The 19,697-nt window shown below is 53.5% G+C and overlaps 2 protein-coding genes across 14 annotated transcripts in view; both read left to right on the top strand.

Annotated features, from left to right (window-relative positions):
- The first annotated feature begins 81 nt into the window (after window positions 1–81).
- PUF60 (poly(U) binding splicing factor 60) lies at window positions 82–17,100 on the top strand. 2 transcript variants are annotated; one of them, XM_088148712.1, is made up of 11 exons: window positions 90–248; window positions 4,692–4,787; window positions 6,772–6,861; window positions 7,494–7,544; window positions 9,569–9,730; window positions 9,821–9,913; window positions 10,766–10,979; window positions 11,063–11,253; window positions 12,103–12,247; window positions 16,173–16,408; window positions 16,669–17,100. In XM_088148712.1, exons 1-11 carry the CDS (start codon window positions 195–197, stop codon window positions 16,966–16,968), a joined length of 1,632 nt encoding a protein of 543 aa, XP_088004838.1. In that variant the 5' UTR covers window positions 90–194; the 3' UTR covers window positions 16,969–17,100. The 2 variants fall into 2 exon arrangements, with proteins under 2 accessions (XP_088004839.1, XP_088004838.1); XM_088148713.1 differs by lacking the exon at window positions 7,494–7,544 and having other exon boundaries at window positions 82–248.
- Window positions 17,101–18,467: 1,367 nt separating this feature from the next.
- Window positions 18,468–19,697, top strand: part of SCRIB (scribble planar cell polarity protein) — a 58,573-nt gene continuing 57,343 nt past the window's right edge. For 5 of the 12 annotated variants that reach the window (XR_015797518.1, XR_015797524.1, XR_015797525.1 and 2 more), the window contains exon 1: window positions 18,473–18,793. Coding sequence is in view for 2 of the 12 variants with exons in the window: in XM_088148710.1 (XP_088004836.1) it covers window positions 18,632–18,793 (162 nt within the window). In the remaining 10 variants the exon portion in view is untranslated. Of the gene's footprint in view, window positions 18,794–19,697 lie in introns of all 12 variants that reach the window. The other 7 variants (XR_015797523.1, XR_015797520.1, XR_015797519.1 and 4 more) reach the window with 4 other exon arrangements.

Below are 19,697 nucleotides of genomic sequence, written 5' to 3'. Positions count from 1 at the left end.
AATCACCGGAGCTGCAGGCCCGGCGCGCCTCGTGACGCGTCCGCGAGGCCGGGGGACGCGGGCCAATCGGAAGGCCGGCACAGGCTCGCGCAGGCGCCCTGGCCGCTCCGGAGCCGCCGCGCGTTCGCCCGGCCTCCCGCCGCCCAGTTCTCGCGAGACGCTGGAGCGTGGGGAACGAGGAGGCGGCGGCGAAGATGGCGGCGGCTGCGGCGACCACCACCACCACCACCACCGCGGCGCTCTCTCTGGTAAGCGGCCGCCCCGCGCCGGGCCAGCCGGAGCGGTGGAGAGCCGCGCGGACGGGCCCCGCCGCGCGGCAGGGAAGCGGGCGTCTCCGGATCAGCCGCCGAGGGGCAAGATGCCGGCCGGGCGGCGGCGCTGCACCTCCCAGCCGACCCACGCCTCCTTCCGCGGCGCGCGCCTCCGTCCCTTCTGCGGGCAGGCTCGGGGCCGGGTCCCGCGGTGGCCGCGTCGCTGGAGGTGCCGGCTGGAAAGGGGGCGCCGCCTTGGCGCTCGTGGCCCTTTCCGGGTGGTCTTCAGGGCAGCCCCGCGCAGGGCGCCTTGCGGTAGTTCCTCCGGAGGCGGGGGGGCTCCAGCGACCAGCCTTCTGCTCTGGGCACGGTCCCAACGGGCTCCCAGGGCACGGTTTCCCCCGTTCCATCAGCAGGGGCGTCCAGGACCCCCCCCCCCGACCCCACATCCCCATTCAGAGCTCAGGTTGGCACAGTCCCCGAGTTGGCCAGGCAGTCTCTGGACCTGCGGCCGCGCCATCTGGGAAGCTGGGCCTCCGTTCCAGAGCCGTGCAGCCTGCGGCCCCAAGACAAGATGCGTCTCCTGGGCGGCTGGGCCTCATCGTGGGGCTTCGTCAGCAATTGATGACGCCAAGTCCCAAACCGTAGAATGGCCTCCCCAGCCACTCCATGTAGATGTTAAGTAGGATGGGGGTCAAGCCTGAGGCACCCGTAGGCCAGCTGGAACACGCAAGCCGGAAGGAGCCGACCCACCAAAGAAAGACGTGCCCCCAACCCTCACAGACGGTCCGCCGACCATCAAGAGATCTAGCAGGGCTGGAACACCTGCCCTCCCCACACATAAGCCATGGATGGGAGTGACTGAGGCAGTGTCTGGCCTCGGCCCTGCCCCTGACTGTAAAGGATCCAGATGATCCATTTTTTTCTTCCCGGGGCCTTTCGTTGTTGATGGTCCAATATCTTCTCCCTAATCTTCCCCCAAAAGGGCTAGCTAGAGATTCATCCAATAACAGCTGGGTGTTGGCTTTTCAGGAGTGGTCACACGAATGGCTTCCTAAAGGACATTGACATTCTCTCCTGCAATGAGGGTTCACAACCATTCTGATCCAGCTTCTGGTCCTCTCCATGGCAGCCCTTACTGGCCAGGTGGGATAGGGATCAAGACCACTGGTGACAGCTCATGAACCAAGGGACTCTGACCGCTTTCTCAGAATCACCAGGTTCAAATCCTTGCCAAATAAGACTCTTAGATGATGCCCTTGATGTCTTTTTAGAGTCTTTCCAGCTGACTTCTAAGTCAATGAATGTGAATGATTTTCTCTGCAGCATACTCTACTAAGAACTCACAGTGATACCCCATGGAGATTCTGGCCCATCCTTCTCTAGACAGTCTGGATCACCTTAAAATGTGAATTTTGAGGAAGCGGACAAAGTTCTATCACCTTTGGATTGGCCCTCTGCGTGACCTGGCTGGTGGAAATGGCTAGGGAGGGAACTGGGAGCTCAGTTCAGCTGTGGTCAATGCCTTTGAGGGAAGGTGAGGCCCAAGAAGCCCTGAAAGAGGCGCAGATCCATCTGGTCCTCAAGCTAAGTCTGAATTCAGCAGTTATGAATAACTTCCATTATATCTCAAATCTCCCGTTCTTGAGGAAGGTTATTAAGAAAGTGGTGGGACTGCTATTACAAAAGGCTCCGGAGGAAAGGGGTGATCTGGACCTGTGAGGGTTTGGTTTCATATCTGACCATGGTATAGAAGTTACATTGGTCACTTTCATGGTTGATCTGTGGAAGGACTCAGATGAAGGGAATGTGAACATCCTTCTCTTCCTAGACCTCTCAATGGATTTTGATACTCTAAATCAGAGTATCCTTCTGAACCACTTGTGAGTTGGGTGCATCGTGTTGTGGTGGTTCCACTCCTACCTGATGGCTTCTGTTGGTAGTAGCAGAGGAGAAAATCTAGCTCCCAGATGCTCTGTTATGGAGTGCCCCAGAGTTTTGTCCTTAACCCTATCTTGTTTAACATTTACATTAAACGACTGGGGTGAGTTTGTTGCCTGATACATTCTAAAAATGCTCACTAGTACAGCACCACCCTGGGCTCAATCACTCCTGTGATCCTCCCCCACCATCCTTTCACTTCTGCGTGCCTCACACTGCATTGGAGAGCAGCAGACACCCTTGCAATTTCTGAAAGCAGAAATCAAACTTTCACTGCTAGAACCTGTTGAATGCATATTTGGAATCCAGGACTGCAGTAAACTCAGCCATAGCCATGAGCAGAAGGACTCCATGGCAGGAAAAACTAATGGGAAAAGGAGCTCAAGTTCCAAAAAGGAACATAAAACCTAAAAGTGTAGCTACAGTCAAGTCTAGTGAGGAGAACATGTCAGATAGCTGCAGAAGCTGCACAAAGTGCTTACTGGCCATCTTGAAAAGAAAAAGACCCAGATTACCTAGCAGGAGTGTGTGTAGATAGCATGAACTATCTGACAGGAGGTCAGGAAAGCACAGAATGAGCGGTGATTGCTAAGAACAATAAAATGGCTTTAAATTAGGGATGTGCAGCAGAAAAGGTAGTTCAGAGGGGAATGTGGCATGATGTTCTCTTCAAATCGACATAGATCCATTTTGTTTTAGATGTACATCGCTAACTTAAATGCATCTAAAACAAGAGGAAAAGAAAATCAGTATATCAATTACTTGGACAAAAAAGAAAAAGTACTTCTGTTTGAGTTCTCCAATTAAAAATAATGTGTATTTCCCCTGAAATACCTGAAGGGTAGGATGAAGGGATAGGACTGAAGCTTGAGGCTGATAAATGCCTGATCAGGAATAAGGTTAGTCCTCACGTACCAACTGTCTCATTCAGCGACCATTTGAAGTTACAAAGGCATTTGAAGTTGGAAGTTATGATGGTGCTGAAAAAGTAGATATACTTTTATAGAGTATATAAGTATAGATATACTATACTTCAATGGTCCTTGAACTTGCAGCTTTTGCAGCATCCCTGCAGTCACGTGATCACAATTTGGGCACTTCGCAACCGGTGTGCATTTATGGTGGTCACAGCATCCTGCAGTCATGTGATTGCCATTTGTGACCTTCACAGCGGGCTTCTGACAAAGTCAATGGGGAAGCTGGCGGGAAGTCACAAGTTGCGGTCACATGATGATGTGCTTAACGACCTACAGTGATTTGCTTAACGACTGCAGTGGAACTGATGTAAGTCCGGTGCAGTCACATGACATTTTACTTAATGACCGCGTTGCTTAGTGACAGAGTTGCTGGTCCCAATTGTGGTTGGTAAGCGAGGACTACCTGTACCATTTTTTCCCCTTTCAATGAGGCTAAATCAGTGGGAAATAACTGAGCATCCAGATGACCCCTTATATAATTGCTGAGAAATTCTGCAGAGCTGTGTAAAGTGTCGGACAACTAGCAGAGAGCAAATTTTGGCCCTATCCTGAAAAAGGAGGATCTGGAGAACTGCAGAACCCAAAACGTTCAAGAGAAGGTCACAGAGATCTGTGAGAATCTTGAATACTTGTTAATTACCAGAAATCAGTAAGAACAAGCCTTGCCAGCTAACATCTGATTTTTTACTGAGTAGCTTCATAAATAGATTATAGGTGCACTGTAGATGTAACACATTTTGATTTCAGCCAAAAAGCTGAGGAAGTACCCCGTAAAGTTCTGATTAGCACGCTAATTAAATATGGGCTGTTTGGCATGGCACTTGATTGGATTAATAAATAGGTGGCTGAGAGCTCATCAATAGCCATTCGTCAGGCAAGAGGAGGTTTCTAAGAATCAGACCTGTCTTTTATTCTTCAGTGCTTTTATTAGAGACTTGGATGAAGAGGTGGAAGGTTAGTTGCCGGTTGGCTTCTGGGCTTCATTCAAGGGGCTGGTCCATATCTATAAGGCCATTAATGCCTTGGTTTGTTTTTTTTAGATCTTTTATCCTGCCTTTATTATTTTTTTATAAATAATTCAAGGTGGCGAGCATACCTAATACTCCTCCCTCCTGTTTTCCCCACAACAACAACCACCCTGCGAGGTGAGCTGGGCTGAGAGAGGGACTGGCCCAAAGTCACCCAGCTGGCTTTCATGCCTGAGGCGGGACTCAAACTGCCTTCTAGCCTGGGGCCTTCACCACTAGACCAAACTGGCTTGCTGCCTTCTATTACAGTCTGCCTCCTCAGTGCATCCCAGCTGGGAGGGAGCGGTGCAGGCATCACCGCTCTGGGAGGGTGGAAGGCAGAGACCCAGAGGATGCTTTCTCAATTTTGATATCAAGCAACCAGATCGTTCTGGACTTTCTATGGGTCCCCCCACCTCCCACCCTGGCACCTGATTGAAAATGAGCCTCCAGGGACTCTCTGCACAGGTCTGCTCTGTTCAGGCAGGTTTTCATGGGCATCTCTCCAATTGCAGGGTACCGAAACTGTCAAGGTGGAAAATGGGCAGAGCACGTCAGCCAAGCTGGGGCTCCCTCCTCTTACCCCAGAGCAGCAGGAGGCTCTTCAGAAGGTGAGCAGCTTGACCAGGCTCATCCAGCCTACCCACGTCCTCTTTCCATCCCCCTAAAATAACCCAGAGAGAGAGGGGTCGACAAGGACTGCCAGGTGCAGAAGGGTCTTTTCCTCACGGGCAGGACCCAGCTGTGAATATTCATATTCCACATGAGTGGGCTACAACCAGATTTGGTGATTACACCCAGCTATCTAGTGTGGAGTTAACAAAAGCCGATCGAGAGAGCAACGAAGGATCTCTTCAGACCAAGTGAATGGGCATTAATATGGTTTAATTCAAATCTGTAAATGCACGCACACCTACAACGCTTGCATATTTAGGGCAAGCATGTATCCCTTTGTACTGACAGCTGTTGAGTTAAACTACGTGTACATATACACGTATGCATTACTCACACCTGTCCTAAAGGACAGTGGGCAGCATATAGTAAAAAGGAGAGCCAGAAGCCAAAACAAATGGGGAAGCCATCATAGGACTAACATCCAAAACAGAACCCAAGAGGGATGTGCTAAGTCAGCCAGCCAGCCGGGGCCAAACGCTCCGTGGAGTAAAGCAGCTTTAACTAATTTTTGGAAAATGGGCAAAGTGGAGGGTGGAGTGCAGTCCAGGATGAGGACCGCCATAGGAAAGCCTTCAACAAGCCTCTAGATGACCGGAGCAGATTGGCAGTTGGTCCTGGTGAGGTGTGGCCCAGTCTGGCCTGGGCCTGTCCCACCAGTGGTCTCGCTGCCAAATTTTGCACCATTGCAGCCTCTGGGTTGCCTTTCCAAGGCAGCAGGTGATCAGCATGATTAAATAGGGCCTGGACTGGCAGAGAATATTGGAGTCCCAGCAGAGAACCAGTGAAAGTGTTGCCACACATGTGACAGTTGTAAATTCCCTGCTGGAATCAGCAGGAAGCGCACTGAAAACAAAATGGCCCCCGCAATAATGACCATGCGAGATCATGTTTGGAATACTGCCTATTATTCACATCACCGTTGCTCAAGAAGGACAGTTACGCAGCTGGAAAAGATGCACGAAGAACAACAGGATTAGGGAATTAGGGCTGTTCCCTATAGGAAAAGACAATTGAGATTGGCTCCTTTTTAAGCTCAGGGGAAAGATAGGCAAAGGTGATGCCGCTGAGGTTTATGAAGGCATGCTTGGCATTGGTAATGTGGGCAGAGAGAGGGGTTCTCCCTCTCTCACAATGGCAGAACTTGGGTAATGCATTGAAATCAGAGGCAAGGAGAGTGCTGCTTTACCAGCTGGCAGGCAGTGACAGGATAGGAGGCTGATTGCCCTCCCATTCGTGCTGCTGGGCTTCCTGAAGGCATTGAGTTGGTCCCCGTGGGACACCAAAGGCTGGACTAGAAGACTGAGCCTTTGACCTGGTCCAGCTTCAGGGCTCCCTAACAGGCAGGCTGGTGTTCTGATCTGATCTGCTTGTGGAGCAGCTGAGGGAAAGGCCAGCATAACCTCAGAGTCTTGCTCATCAGTTCCAGAGGTTTGCTCAAGCTCCTGCTGGGCAAACGTGCCCTTAGATGGTTGCACCTGGCCTCTAAGACCAAGTATGTGAGGCTATCCCATTTTACTGTGGAAATAACTTAGGAAGCTAACTTGAGCCTTGGCCATCCAGGAAGCTTCAGCCAGGTTTGACTCTCTGGGCCTGGGCCTCTAGCCCCTAGGAAGCCTCACGCTCAGAAGTGCGCTGGGCTCCCTTGTGATGGCCTTCCTAGTAACTTCAGAGCTTCAGATTTGGGGACAGTCGTTGGCCATTGCAGCCAGCTCCTCCTTGGTCGGCCTTGCTTAATAGGGGAGCTGATGCGGGGGATGGAGGGAGGAGAGTGTGTGACCGTGAGGACAGGAGCAGTGCAGATGGACTGTACTCTCACTGACCCAGCTTCCGAGTCTCTCTTCCATGCTCCGTTCCAGCAGGTTTGCCAGCTGGTCTCTGGGATATCTCTGTGACTTCGGTTTCTTTTCTCTTTCCTCCTAGGCCAAAAAATATGCGATGGAGCAGAGCATCAAAAGTGTCTTGGTGAAGCAGACAATTGCCCACCAGCAGCAGCAGCTCACCAATCTCCAGGTGAGGCCCCTGCCGGGAAGCCCTTGCCTTTGACATGCCCTCCCCTCCCTTCCCCCTCCCCAGGGCAGCCCTTTATGCACTTAGAGCCACTGCCAGTCCCGAGATCTGCCTGGAGTGCTGCCTTCGGCCTGCTGTGAAATTCCAGGCCCATGCTTCCGCCTGTGGAGGGAAGCTTAGCTGTCTGGAGAGAGCGAGCGAGCGAGCAAGCGAGGAGCTGGCATGGGGTGCAGCTGTTGGCCTCGCTCGGGCAGAGGCAGGGAGCGTCTGTGGTCTTGCAGGGCAGCGGGAGGGGGCCTATTAGCTGCTGTCCGAGCCCCTCTTCCAGAGGAGTTACAGGGTGGGGGGGGGAAACCAAAGCCCTTGGGGCAGCTCTGGCTGCTGTGTGTGTATGTGTATGTGGGGCCGCCACTGTAGCTAGTTGTCTGCTGAGGGCTGAAGACTGTCCTAGACCTCCCTCCCCTGGCTCCCTAGGGTTGGCCGGGGGTGTGCAGCAAGGAGGAGGAGGAGGAGGAGGAGGAGGCAGTAGGCAGGCAGGCAGGCAGGCGAGGCCTCTTTCTCCCACTTGAGTTTTGACAAACCCCCGTGGTGTGCTCAGCTCCCACAGACTGAACTCTGTCTTTACTGTCTTTCAGATGGCAGCAGTGACAATGGGCTTTGGAGATCCTCTCTCACCTTTACAATCGGTCAATAGACACATTCACTTCTTCTGGGCACTTGGTCTTAGTCAGGGCCTAGCCTGGGGGAGGACATAGCTGTGGCCTCCTCTCCTGCCACACCCCCCCCCCCCGCTCTGGACATGCCCCCCACAACCAGCCAAGGCCAAGTGTAAGCTCCCCAGTGGAAGACCTTGGGCTGGGGGCAGCTGGGATCCCTGGAGGCACTGGGCAGAGAGAGAGAGAGAGAGAGAGAGAGAGAGAGAGAGAGCGAGCAAGCATTAGTCTCAAGCAGCGGAGAGCCGCCTTTCTAGGGATGCTGAGGTCCTGGCCTCAAAGTAACTGCCAAGGTAACTCGCCAGGGGGCCAGCGTGGGTTGCTAGAGGCTGGTGGCCGGGCGCTGGGGCTCGGCTGGCTCTCCTAGGCCAGTGAGAACTCCTGCTGGAAGGATGATAGGAAGAGGGGCTGCTGGCTGGTACTGGGGGAGAAAGATGGTGGCCACAGGGCTTATGTGCCAGGGCATGTGTCCCTCACTTTTGGAGCTTGGCATGGGCCAGAGTATGAAGGCCAACCCAGCAGGTGGCAGGCCGAGCCCTCTCCTGGGGAGAGAGGTGCCCCGTCTGTTCCTCCTGAATTCTAGCACTGAGCCAGAGTTCCACCTTAATGTTGTGGTGGATTTTGGGGAGGGGCCCAGCTACTGCTGTGCGTTGGGCAGAGAGGTAGACCTAGGCTGATCCTCTTGGAGCTATTGAAGGGTCCGGCTCAACGGAGCAGGAGAGCAAGCCAGCCTCTGGTATTAGGCCACAGGTACTGATGGCTCTCCTGGGGTTGGAAGGATGGGCTTAGCTTAGTTTCTCTGGGACAGGTTGAAGACAAGCACGCCTGGGTGGCCACCTCAGAACAGCAGCTCAGCCTGGATCTGGTTTTGGGATGCTAGATGGATGGCCAGCTTGCTGGGAGCGGGTGGGGTGGGGAAGCAGGTAGCCCAGAGGCAAGCAATAGCCAGGCAGCCCCCATGGGCTTCTTTGTAGATGCATGTTTCCCCTCTCCCTAACTCTTTGCTCTGCTGGCTCCTGAACGCTGGGAGTGCGTGCTCTTCCTTGAGTTCATCCAGTGGCGCTGGCTGTCCTAGTGTGCAGCAGAGAGCCTCTGCCTGCAGAGGGACCATCGGTTGTCTTTGGGAGCAGCGGGAAAGCCCCAGACCTATGTGGAAGGGAGGCTGGGCTTGGAGGCATTGCCTGGCATTTGCCCAGCGCAGTTCTCTCCAGGGCTGGGGAGGGGCTGAGTGGCAGGCATGCCCCAGAGAGAGAGCAGGGGGGACTGAGGTCTCCTAGCTTCATAGGTCCCCCCACCCATGAGAAGTGTTGAGGGCCTGCTGCAAAGCCCACGAGGTGCTCTTGGCTCTGATGGACAGCCAGCCAGCAAGTATCCCCAGCTGGGTGGGTGTTTGCCTCTAAGGAGGATGGTAGCAGACTTGGTTCTTACCCGCTCCGGAGAAAAGCTCCGGCTGCCTGTCCTGTGCGTGGGCTGGGCCGCCAGGCAGGGGAACTGCTGACTGGCCACTGGACAACGGTGGTGAATCTGGGCTGTAGGTCGACTAGGCTTTTGGAAGGGGAAATGTGTCAGTCGTGGAGTCTCTGCTACTGTACGTCCTTGGGACAGTGGCAGATGGTTCCTTGCACCAGCTGGTTTGGCAGGGGGAGAAGGCTGTCTGCATCTTGACTGTTGTTGGTTCCTGAAGGCGCCTGCCGAGAGGAAGAGCCAGTGTCCTGGGGTGGGATATTTTTCAGTTGCAGACAGACATGAGGTGCCCAAATCTGGATCTCTTGCTGTATGGGGGAAGAGTTGTGGGGAAGGACCCTTTGGGGCTGCAGTGGGCTGATTCCTCTTGCAGAGGGGGATGGGAAGGGTGGGCTGGGCTAGCTCTTTCTCAGGGAGACTTCCCCTTGCCACTCTGGAGCCTCCTGCTGCTCCTGGGGGGAGGGTATGGAAGAACTGCTGAGTCTCTGAGCTTTCCTCCTGCTCTGACCAGCCAGACCTTCTCTCCAATACAGATGGCAGCACAGCGGCAGCGGGCTCTGGCCATCATGTGCCGAGTCTATGTGGGCTCCATTTACTATGAGCTGGGAGAGGACACCATACGGCAGGCTTTTGCCCCCTTTGGGCCCATCAAGAGTATTGACATGTCCTGGGATTCTGTGACCATGAAGCATAAAGTAAGTGTTACCTGAAGGGAGACTGCAGGAAGATTGGGCTGTGGGGTGGGATGAACGTGTGAGGATAACCCCCTTTTTCCATTTGGCCAGGGCTTTGCTTTTGTGGAATATGAGGTCCCTGAAGCCGCTCAGCTGGCCTTGGAGCAGATGAACTCGGTGATGCTTGGAGGGCGGAACATCAAGGTGCGTGATGGCGGAGTGAGGTCTGTGGGCCAGAACACATGTCCTTGTGTCCTGTAAAGGGGGAAAGCTGTGCAGCCTGCCTCCCCCAGCTACTAGAATCCTTTGAGTCTCCTCTCTCCAGCAGGTCTAAGATTTCAGCAGAGGCACGCCAGGTACTTCTTTAGGAGGCAGAGTGCTTTGCCCAATGCCATGTCCCCTGAACTGCAAAGCCTTCTCCACCCCATATTGGGAGGATGGCATGTCTGCCTGACTGCCTGGTGCCTGCAGCTTGCTTCATGGCAAGGAACACTGGGAAGGGGTTACAACACCAGGTTAACAAAACATCATCGCTGTATTCCCATCATATGCTATGCCTGGTCAAATTAGAGCTTAACGCAATGGCTTGCTTAACACGTCTAAGCAGTGGGCTAGGTTCCCATAGTTCCCTAATCTATCATGTCAGAGTTAGTGAGACTGAGGGGTTAGGCTGGGTCTGGGGAGGTTTACATCCACTGTCAGCCATGTAAACTCACTAGCGGCTTATGCTTTCTCATCCCAACCTTCCCCACAGGAGGCAAGAGGAGAGGCAGGATATAAGTCTTATGAATAAATCTGTAGATGTGGAAACATGCTAGCCCATAGTTTGCTGAATCATGGTTTACAGAATGTTGGCTGGGATGCTAGGCCACAAATCAGGCAAGCACTTTTAGCTGAGTACCTTGAGTAGCCAAGTACCCACCTGGCAGGATTCTTCAGTGGTCGTTGAGAAGCTGGTGTACCAGAGGGCCCCAATGCCCCTCCTAATGGCCTGGGAATGCCCAGAAGTACTCAAGGGTGGCGGTACAGCTCTCAACAAGGGTCGTCTTCTTGCAGGTGGGGAGGCCCAGCAACATTGGCCAAGCACAGCCCATCATTGACCAGCTAGCAGAGGAGGCTCGAGCCTTCAACCGCATTTATGTGGCATCAGTCCACCAGGACCTTTCTGATGATGACATCAAAAGTGTTTTTGAGGCCTTTGGGAAGATCAAGTCTTGCACATTGGCCCGGGATCCCACCACAGGGAAGCACAAGGGCTATGGGTTCATTGGTAAGCCATGGGGCCAACTGCACTGCGGCTGAGGTCCTTATAGTGGGGCAGCTCTCCTCATATTGCTCTTTCTCCTTTTCCAGAATATGAGAAGGCACAGTCCTCGCAAGATGCTGTTTCTTCCATGAACCTCTTTGACTTGGGGGGCCAGTACCTCCGTGTTGGCAAAGCGGTCACTCCACCCATGCCGCTCCTGACTCCAGCCACACCAGGAGGCTTGCCCCCTGCAGCAGCAGTAGCAGCAGCTGCTGCCACAGCAAAAATCACAGCTCAGGTAACGAGCGAGATCTGGAGAGCAGAGCTGGGGGAGAGCGTTTGATCAAATGTGGGGCAGCACCTCTTGCAGTGATAGGGAGCAGCCTCCTCCTCCTCCTTCCTACTTATTGTAGCTGGAAGCATACAGTCCTGGACCGAGTGGGGCTCTGGAATCAAGACCCTGCCCCAGGCAGGAGCCTGATTCCAGCTTCTCCATCCAGTGAAGGGCAGCCCCCCACCTTTCTGGGTCATCACTTCCTCTGTTGAACTGCTCTTGCTCTTAGGAAGTTTTCCTAGCATTCAGCTGAATTTGCCTTCCTGCCATTCCCCCCTGCTTGACTAGCAGCAGTTGCACCAGTCCAAGTCTGTGGGCAGAGCGCAGCCCGCGTTTCTTTCACTCTGCAAGCTGAGGCAGGCTTCCATCAGCTGCAGCAGGAAAGAAGCAGAGCAGGGAGGGGCGGGCTGCTAGGCAGAGCCTCAATGTGTTCAGCTGCTCTTGGTGGCTCTTGTGTGGATCCAATCTCCGAGTGGCATCTCCCCTCTTCCCTCTGCTTCCATGGTTGGGCTGATGGTTACAAGCAGGTCCCAACCGATGGTCCTGGGCCTATGTGGGTCTGAAGACCATCTGGCAAAGGTGAATGCTGGTCTGAGATGCCCCTCCCACTTTAGGGGCCCAAGGAAGGTGATTGCTACTTATCTCCAAAACACGAACGTGTACCCACCGCACATCTCTCTCCCAGGCTGGTAGGGCTTCTCTCCACGGGAGCACCTTGCTGTAGGTTTGTCCTGGTGGACCTTGGGGTGGAGAAGTACTGTGGTGTCAGGCTTTAGCAGAGCTGATGTGGTGGTGTTGACTTTTCTCTTGTAGGAAGCTGTGGCAGGCGTGGCGGGTGCTGCTGTCCTTAGCACATTAGCCACTCCCGGACTAGTGACCCCAGCGCTGACCCTAGCGCAACCCCTGGGGGCTTTACCACAGGCTGTCATGGCAGCTCAAGCTCCAGGTGTCATCACAGGTGAGTGACTTGGCAGCTGAAGTGTCTTCCTCTTGCAGTAGGATGTTGAATCACCCTGTCCCCAAGAGAGCGGACATGAGGAGAGAGAGCCATCTGGTCTTGGTGTGTTCGGTTCTTGCTTAAAGATGTCTCTGCCTAAGGCCCGAAGATAGGTGGAAGGAGAAATTTTTCTGCCTGCTGGGACTTCCTGACCTCCGTTCCCCATGATCATCGCCCTTTCCTTGTAAGGAAGACGTCATCACCATCTTCTCTCTCTTTCCCACAATGTCCTCTTTGAGACTGGACAGCTGAAGTCCAGCCATCTCCATCAGGCCATCTGAGACTGGCCATGCTGGTTTTGCCTTGATTTTTTTGTTTTTGGCTGGAGTCTTACCCATGAGTTGCAGACTGTTACTCCAGGTGAATTTCAGTGGGCTTATCTACAGACACTGCAGTGGTGGATGTTTTCACTTTACATTGAAGTGACTCTCAGCTGCCAGTTTGCACAGTTGGAGCTGACTGTAGCTGCTTTGCAGCCCATAACCAGGACTGCTTTTGTGTGCCTGCGAATTGGCTCCAGATTCACTATCCTGGTTTTTTTTTTTTAAATAATCTTGCTCAGTTGGAGGGGCGTGGATAGCAGCAGTGTAATACTTGGAAATCTTCAATTACAAGTTTTTCTAAAAAACAAAATGGCACTCTGTAGAGCTCTAGCTGGGTGAATGGGCGACAAAAAGGCAAACTGGGGTCAATCTAAGGTAATTTAAGTACCAAGAGTATTGTGAGTGTGCATGTACCTCCTTGTGGTTGTGATACGGGCAACTGTACGTTGTCTTTCCCAGTAGTTCGTAGATTAAAGATCCTGGCTGGCATAAATCTTGTGAGGGCTCTGAGGGGAAATCTGGGCTCTGGTCTTGCTTGTGACATCCGGGCCAAAACGTTCCACTCCAACTGTTAGCAGGGGTGCTGCATGGATAGGACAAAGATGGATAACTTAGGCTACCCCCCCCGCCGCCCCTTCTTGCTGAAAATCATTAAACCTGAACTGATGGGCGGCAGATATGTGGGCCTGGCTGGGGATAATCACGGCATGTGAACATGGCCAACTTGGAATGTAAGAGGAGTAAATGATGGATTAATGATGAAATGAAAGAAAGTGAAATTTGTTGTGTATCTGTGAAAGTGAAAGGAGAAGGATATTACATCCTCCTTGAATAAAGATGGTCTGATTTTGTGGAGTTGAGGAATACACGCAAGGAAGGTTTTGTGATGAATGAAAGGGATAAAAAGTATGTCAGAATGTGCAAATTGGTGTCATCTAGGTTGAGTGGGTTGATGATAGTTGCATGTTACACTCCAGTGAAGGATGATAACCTTTTTTCCCCCCTCTTTCGGTAAGGTGGCACTCTGTAAACTCTATCATGGAATGTGCTGGATGGGTGAGATTTCTAGTTTTTGGATTGAGGAAAGCTTCCTGATGTTCATGAGAAAGACTGGAGGTGGGAGCACTTGCGAATTGAGGATTATGATGTAGGTTTCAGGCCAATTCGTATAGGATGCCCTTGGTATGGGCTATCTCTTGGTTTAGAGGAAGTATGCTTTTGCATAACCATTTGCTTGGGAATCACCTCCACACCTTTTGGAGCTCCTTGGAGGCATCTGTCTGGCCATTGTGGGAAACAGGATCTTGGCCTGAAGAAGGCTGAAGGGTTGCTCTTAGAGTAACCATAAAAGCAGAGAGTTCTTGTCTTTTCCTTGCTTTTTATTCTGATCTTTTGTATTCACAGGGCTATAACAGAACAAACATTTGATGAGAGATTTTTTCAAAATTTTCTAGTGAGGGACTGTCTGTTGCATGAGCCCTGCTAAATTTTTTCCTCAGCAGTTTGAATACAAATGCTTCTCCCTTCTCCCTAAGAAACAATTAAGGGAGGCTGTGTTGTTCCTTTCATTCATTGGTGCTACCTCCCTTTTCCTCCCAGATGATTGGCGCACATTGGTTGTTGAGTGCTAATATGTTGAGACTAACCTCTTCCCAGAACAGACTGCTTGTTGTCAAGCATGCTTTAAAGCTCTTGCCACTGCAGAAGCAGAGAGATCTCCTTCTCTTCCCCTCTATGTGTGTACTTGTGTTTGATTTATATGTATACTCTTGGGGTCTGAGCTGGTGGTGGAAAATGCCAACTGAGCGTAAGGCTCATGTGGAAAAGGCAGATTCCTTGTTGGGGGTCTGCGCTTCCCTTATAATTAAGCAAACATAAATGAAACTGCTTCCATCTGATGCATTTATACAGATAGTCGTGAAACAGAAGCAGCGGAGAAAGAAGGGGAAAAGAGCAGCCAATAGTAACCAGATTGGCACTTCTTTCTTATCAGTAAAGGGTTAGTGCTTAATTTTTTTTTTTCTGGAGGAAGGCTTAGAAGAGGCTCTCCAAGGTACCTATTGTAGAGGAGACCAAGTAAGAGAGGTGTTTCTTCCTCACCTAGTAACAGCTGATAAAATGGGGGCAGTAAATGAAGAAGAGGAACCTTAGAGCTGGAAGTGGACATTGGGTTCAAATTAAAGCATCCTAGGTAGATGATTGGCCTGTTGCCACTGGCGCACATCCAGTGAAGGGGAGCCCACCTCTCTGAGTCATGGTTTTGCTGCTCTTACTCATAAGAAGTTTTTCCAATATTTATTTGGATTCTGCCTTCATGTAAGTTAAATGCATTACAGGTACTGCATTTAGTGACTGCCTTGGACAGTGACTGTTCGCAATTACAACAGTGATGGAAAAGTAACTGCCCACATTTACGACCTTTGTAGATCTGTAAAGCAAAGGAAAGCTGAAGTAAGATCGAAAGCAGAGTCATGGTTTCACTTAGCAACCACTTTGCTTAATGACCGTGTTGCCAGTCCCCATTGTGGTCACTAAATGAGTTCTACCTGTATTCCATATCCTGCTCTCTGGAGCAATAAAAAATAGGTCCTCCTCCAACTCTACTTCCCCAATTAAGCTCCCAATGCTATGACAGTACGTGGTTTGGAAACACCTGTAATTTCCTTTTGGAAGGCATCATCCGCACCTTATCCTTAGTTGGGTAGGCAATGGTATCGCTTTTGTTCCTCAGTTTAACCCAGAGGCTTTGCATAGCGTCGTCAGGTCAATTGACTTGAATTTCAGAGGAGTGCTGCTATTCCTCTGCAACGTAGGGCATATTTGCTGTATTCCCATCATAGAAGTCATCCCACCTATTACATTGAATTTGTCCTTCTGTGCTATGAGTTCTCTGAACATTAGTGTATAGACAATAAAACCCATGGACCTCATGAACTACTGCCCTAATTTTCTTTTCAACAATACACAGGTCTTTATCTGAGATTCTTCATGGCTTTTATTTTTTTACTTCACGGGATTCAATTTAAATCCTTCCTAATTATGTTTGCCATACTTTGGCAAAGGATATGTGCTTCTGTCAGTCCTTGTCGGGTGCAACCCATCTCATGCTACCCATCCATCCTCTAGATAACACAAGCCAGAATCCCAGAAGCTACATTTTGAGAGCCAGTCATTGACTTGCTATTGTCTTCTTCCTCTTTCTATTCCTCTTCTGTGGAGTGGACGGATGGATGAGAAGGCCACCTAAATCCTGGAGCTTTCTTTGGAGATTTTCAGTCCATGGTGATATAGTTGTAGCTATTATTTGTAGTATCAGACACTGGAAAGAAGTGGACTTGGTCCATCTTGGTAATTGTTCTATCATATCTGCATAGATGTGGTTGGTTGTTAAGGTTGTTGTGCGTTGAGAGATTGCACAATCTAAGCTTGGGTTGATTGCACATATTGACCTGGTGGGATTAGCATCCTTGTTTGTGATGGATATTCTGTTTAGTATTGGGTAGAGAGCCCTGGAGCATATGGATGACTAGTTCTTTTCATGTGTCAAAATGTTTTTCCTTCAGGTGTGACACCTGCTCGCCCACCTATTCCTGTCACTATTCCCCAGGTGGGTGTGGTGAACCCCATCTTGGCCAGTCCCCCAACACTGGGCCTGCTAGAAGCCAAGAAGGAGAAGGAGGAGGAGGAAGTGTTCCAAGAATCTGAAAGGCCAGAGATGCTCAGTGAACAGGAGCATATGAGCATCTCAGGCAGCAGTGCTCGCCACATGGTGATGCAGAAGCTTCTCCGGAAACAAGAGGTGAGTTGTGATGGGAACTCTCCAGTGACAGTATAGGCTGCAGTGGTGCTGATGGAAGGGCTGCCTAAGATTTGCCTCCTGTACCCGGCCTGTTATGGAAGAACTGTAGGCAGCCAAAAGACAAGTCTCATATGCAGAGGCACCAGTGGCTTTGCAGCATCTCAGTGATGGGAGAACAAAACAGGGCTTGGGTGGGAGGCAATTTTCCTGTGCTTCTGAGTCCTGGGGGGTGAGATTTGACTACTCTTTTCTTCACACAGTCAACAGTGATGGTTTTGCGCAACATGGTGGACCCCAAGGACATTGATGATGACTTGGAAGGAGAAGTAACAGAGGAGTGTGGCAAGTTTGGGGCTGTCAACAGAGTCATCATCTATCAAGAGAAGCAGGGTGAGGAGGAAGATGCTGAGATCATTGTCAAGATCTTTGTGGAATTCTCCATGGCCTCAGAGACTCATAAAGCCATCCAGGCACTGAATGGGCGCTGGTTTGCTGGCAGGAAGGTTGTGGCTGAGGTGTATGACCAGGAGAGATTTGACAATAGTGACCTCTCCGCATGAACTCTGTCACAAAGAGACTTCTCTTTCATTTTCCTCAATGACTCCCTTTCCACACGTTTTCTGGAATGTTTTGGACCAGCATTATCCCGTGTTGTATACGTAGTTGTTGGTAAAGATGCCAGGAAGAAAATCCTTTTGTTGTCCATTGTGCATGGTGTGTGTGTGTGAGCATTACCTTCACAGTGGCAAGATGTGAATGCAGGTTGGGGCAGATAGCCATTCCTGAGCCGTTCATTATTATGTGTTGGATCCGGCACAGCTAGTTTACGAGCGTGTTGCTGCATTGAAGTAGCAGTTTTACATTGACTAAACTGGCCTCATCAGTTCCAACTGTCAGTTGAAAAACACGAGTTTTGAAAGGAAAACCAGCGCACTACCTCTTTGCTTATGTCTCTTCCGCACAGTGTAAAAGAGGAGGAGAACCTCAAACCAGATCAGACCAAAGTGCGTCTGGTCCAGTACCCTCTTTCCTGCAGGGGCCACCCTGGACAAGAAAGTAATCCCACTGAAGCAGGATGCTCCTCCTCGTAACTTCTCAAGAGGCCATCCTTGGACCTGGCCCAGTTAGATAATTTTCATCTGGGCTCCAACCTTCCCTTTCTGGGAAGGGTCGTTGAGAGGGTGCTAGACCCTGGATGAGGCGGATCACTTGCACTCTCTTCAGGCGGGCCGCGGCGCCGGTCCTGCTGGCGGATGCCCTCCGGAGGGTTCGGGATGGGGGTGGTGCAGCCAACCTGGCCCTCCTGGATCTCTCGGGGGCTTCTGGTACCGCCCACCGCTACAGCCTTCTGGGCCCGCTCTGGGGTTTGGAAGTGGCAGTGGTCCTCGCCCTCCCCCTGGCTGGCTCCAGTCGTGTCGGCGTGGGGGGACAGGTCAAGGCCTGGCCTCTGCAACGAGGGGCGCTCAGGCCTCTTGCCCCCGCGGGGTGCGCTCCCACCGCGGATGGCCGAGACGCCCCGTCCCGACGCTGGCCCGAGGCCTGGACGGGGCGGAGCCGCTCCGCTCAGCCCAGCCCGGCAAGACAGCGTTTTCGCCCCGCTCGGCCTGGTGCGGGGTCCACCCGGGGGCCGGCCAGGGGTCCTTCGCGCGGGGCCGTTCCCAGACCCAGCGGCCCGCCGCAGCGCTCGCGCTTCGCTCCCTCCCCCCGTTGGACGACTGCAAGGTGCCCCGCGCGGGGCTGCCCTTGAAGACCGCCTGGAAATGGCCGCCGGCCGGGGCGCGGCGCAAGCGGAGAGCGTCTCCCCTTCAAAGCCCCGTGTGCCCGCGGCCGGGGCAACCGCGGGCACGCGCCAGTCCCCCGGATGGGGGCCCCGCGGCCCCCTTCGCCCTGGAAGCCGGCAGCCCCCGGGGCCGGGGGGCTGCCTCGCCCAGAGACGTCGGGCCGCGGGGGCGGAGGTCGGCGAGCGTCGCCCCGGGCCGCTCGATCCGACGAAGGGCCGGCGGGAAACAGAGAGGCGGAGAGGGAGCGCCGCCCGCCGCGAGACTGCGCAGACGGCGGGCCGCGCTAGGCCGCGCCGTCTATTGTTCCGGCCGGGCGCCCTGGGAGCTGCAGTCGGCCGCGGCGGGGCGGTGCTGGCCCAGAGTGCCTCGCGGCGGGCGGCGAGGAGGAGCCCTGCCGCCGGGATGCCGCGCCGCCGGCTCGGCCGCTGAGCCAGCGCCGAGGATGCTGCGCTGCATGCCGCCGCTGTGGCGCTGCAACCGGCAGGTGGAGACGCTGGACCGGCGGCACTGCTCGCTGCAGGCCGTGCCCGACGACGTCTACCGCTACAGCCGCTCGCTCGAGGAGCTCCTGCTTGACGCCAACCAGCTCCGCGAGCTGCCCAAGGTGGGTCCGGCCCGCGCGCACCTGTCGCCGCTCGGGAGCCAGGCGCCAGGGCCCGCCCCGGCCTTCCCCGCCCGCTGGGCCCGGCCGCCGGCCGGCTGCGCGCCGGGGTGGGCGGATCGGGGCCCGCGCCCGCGGCCCCCCCGGCTGCCTCCGAGGGGGACCGCGTTTTGCTCGCTCCCGGCGGGCGGATCGGCCTGTCCGCGCCCGCGGAGAAGCCCTCGCTTGGGCGGCTCTGGCTTCGCCGCGCGGAAGCGCCCTGGCCGCCGCAAGAGGAGCGGCCCCCGCGCCCTCTGCTCCCAACCCCCCGCCGCGTCCGCGCCTTCCCCTAGTCCCGCGGACGCGCTGGCTCAGGTTGCTCACTCGCATGGCGACCCCTGCGGCGCTGGTCAGAGCGCGCGCGGCCCGGCCCGGTCTCGCCGTTAGCGGGGAGTCCTGCGAGAGGCCTGGGCGCGACCGCTCCGCCCCCTCCCTCTGCCCCCGAAATACATGACGGGTGCCCCGGCCGCGTGCCCGCGTCGTGAGGACCCAGGCAAAGCGGCAAGCTTCGGTGGCGCAGGGTATCAGTTAAGGAGGGAAGGAGGAGAGACCCGGTGCGTGAATGAAGATGTCTGGTCTTGTGCGGTGGAGCTGTGGACACGGGCCGCGTAATTAAGGTCTGTCTTTATGAACGGAAGGGCCAGAAGTGTGGGTGGATGTCGTTAGGTTTTTTGGGGTGGCCTGAAAGTAAGACTCTGTAAGCGGGTGACAGTCGCACCTTACTTTCCCGTGGGTGGCGATAACGGAAGAAGCACCGAAGGGGTCTGGGGAGAGCTGGGGAGCATTCTGAATGAATGTGATTTGGGGGGAAATGTTCTGTTGGATGAGATGAATGGGTGGACGGACGGATGGATGAAATAAGACAGTA

Source organism: Python bivittatus, unplaced genomic scaffold (assembly GCF_059951505.1).
Source record: "Python bivittatus isolate LINGU-HERP-01145 unplaced genomic scaffold, Pbiv_v1 ctg000590_np1212, whole genome shotgun sequence".
Lineage (NCBI taxonomy): Eukaryota > Metazoa > Chordata > Lepidosauria > Squamata > Pythonidae > Python > Python bivittatus.
Note: the sequence above shows the minus strand (reverse complement) of the source record. Positions and strands in the feature narration are given on the sequence as shown.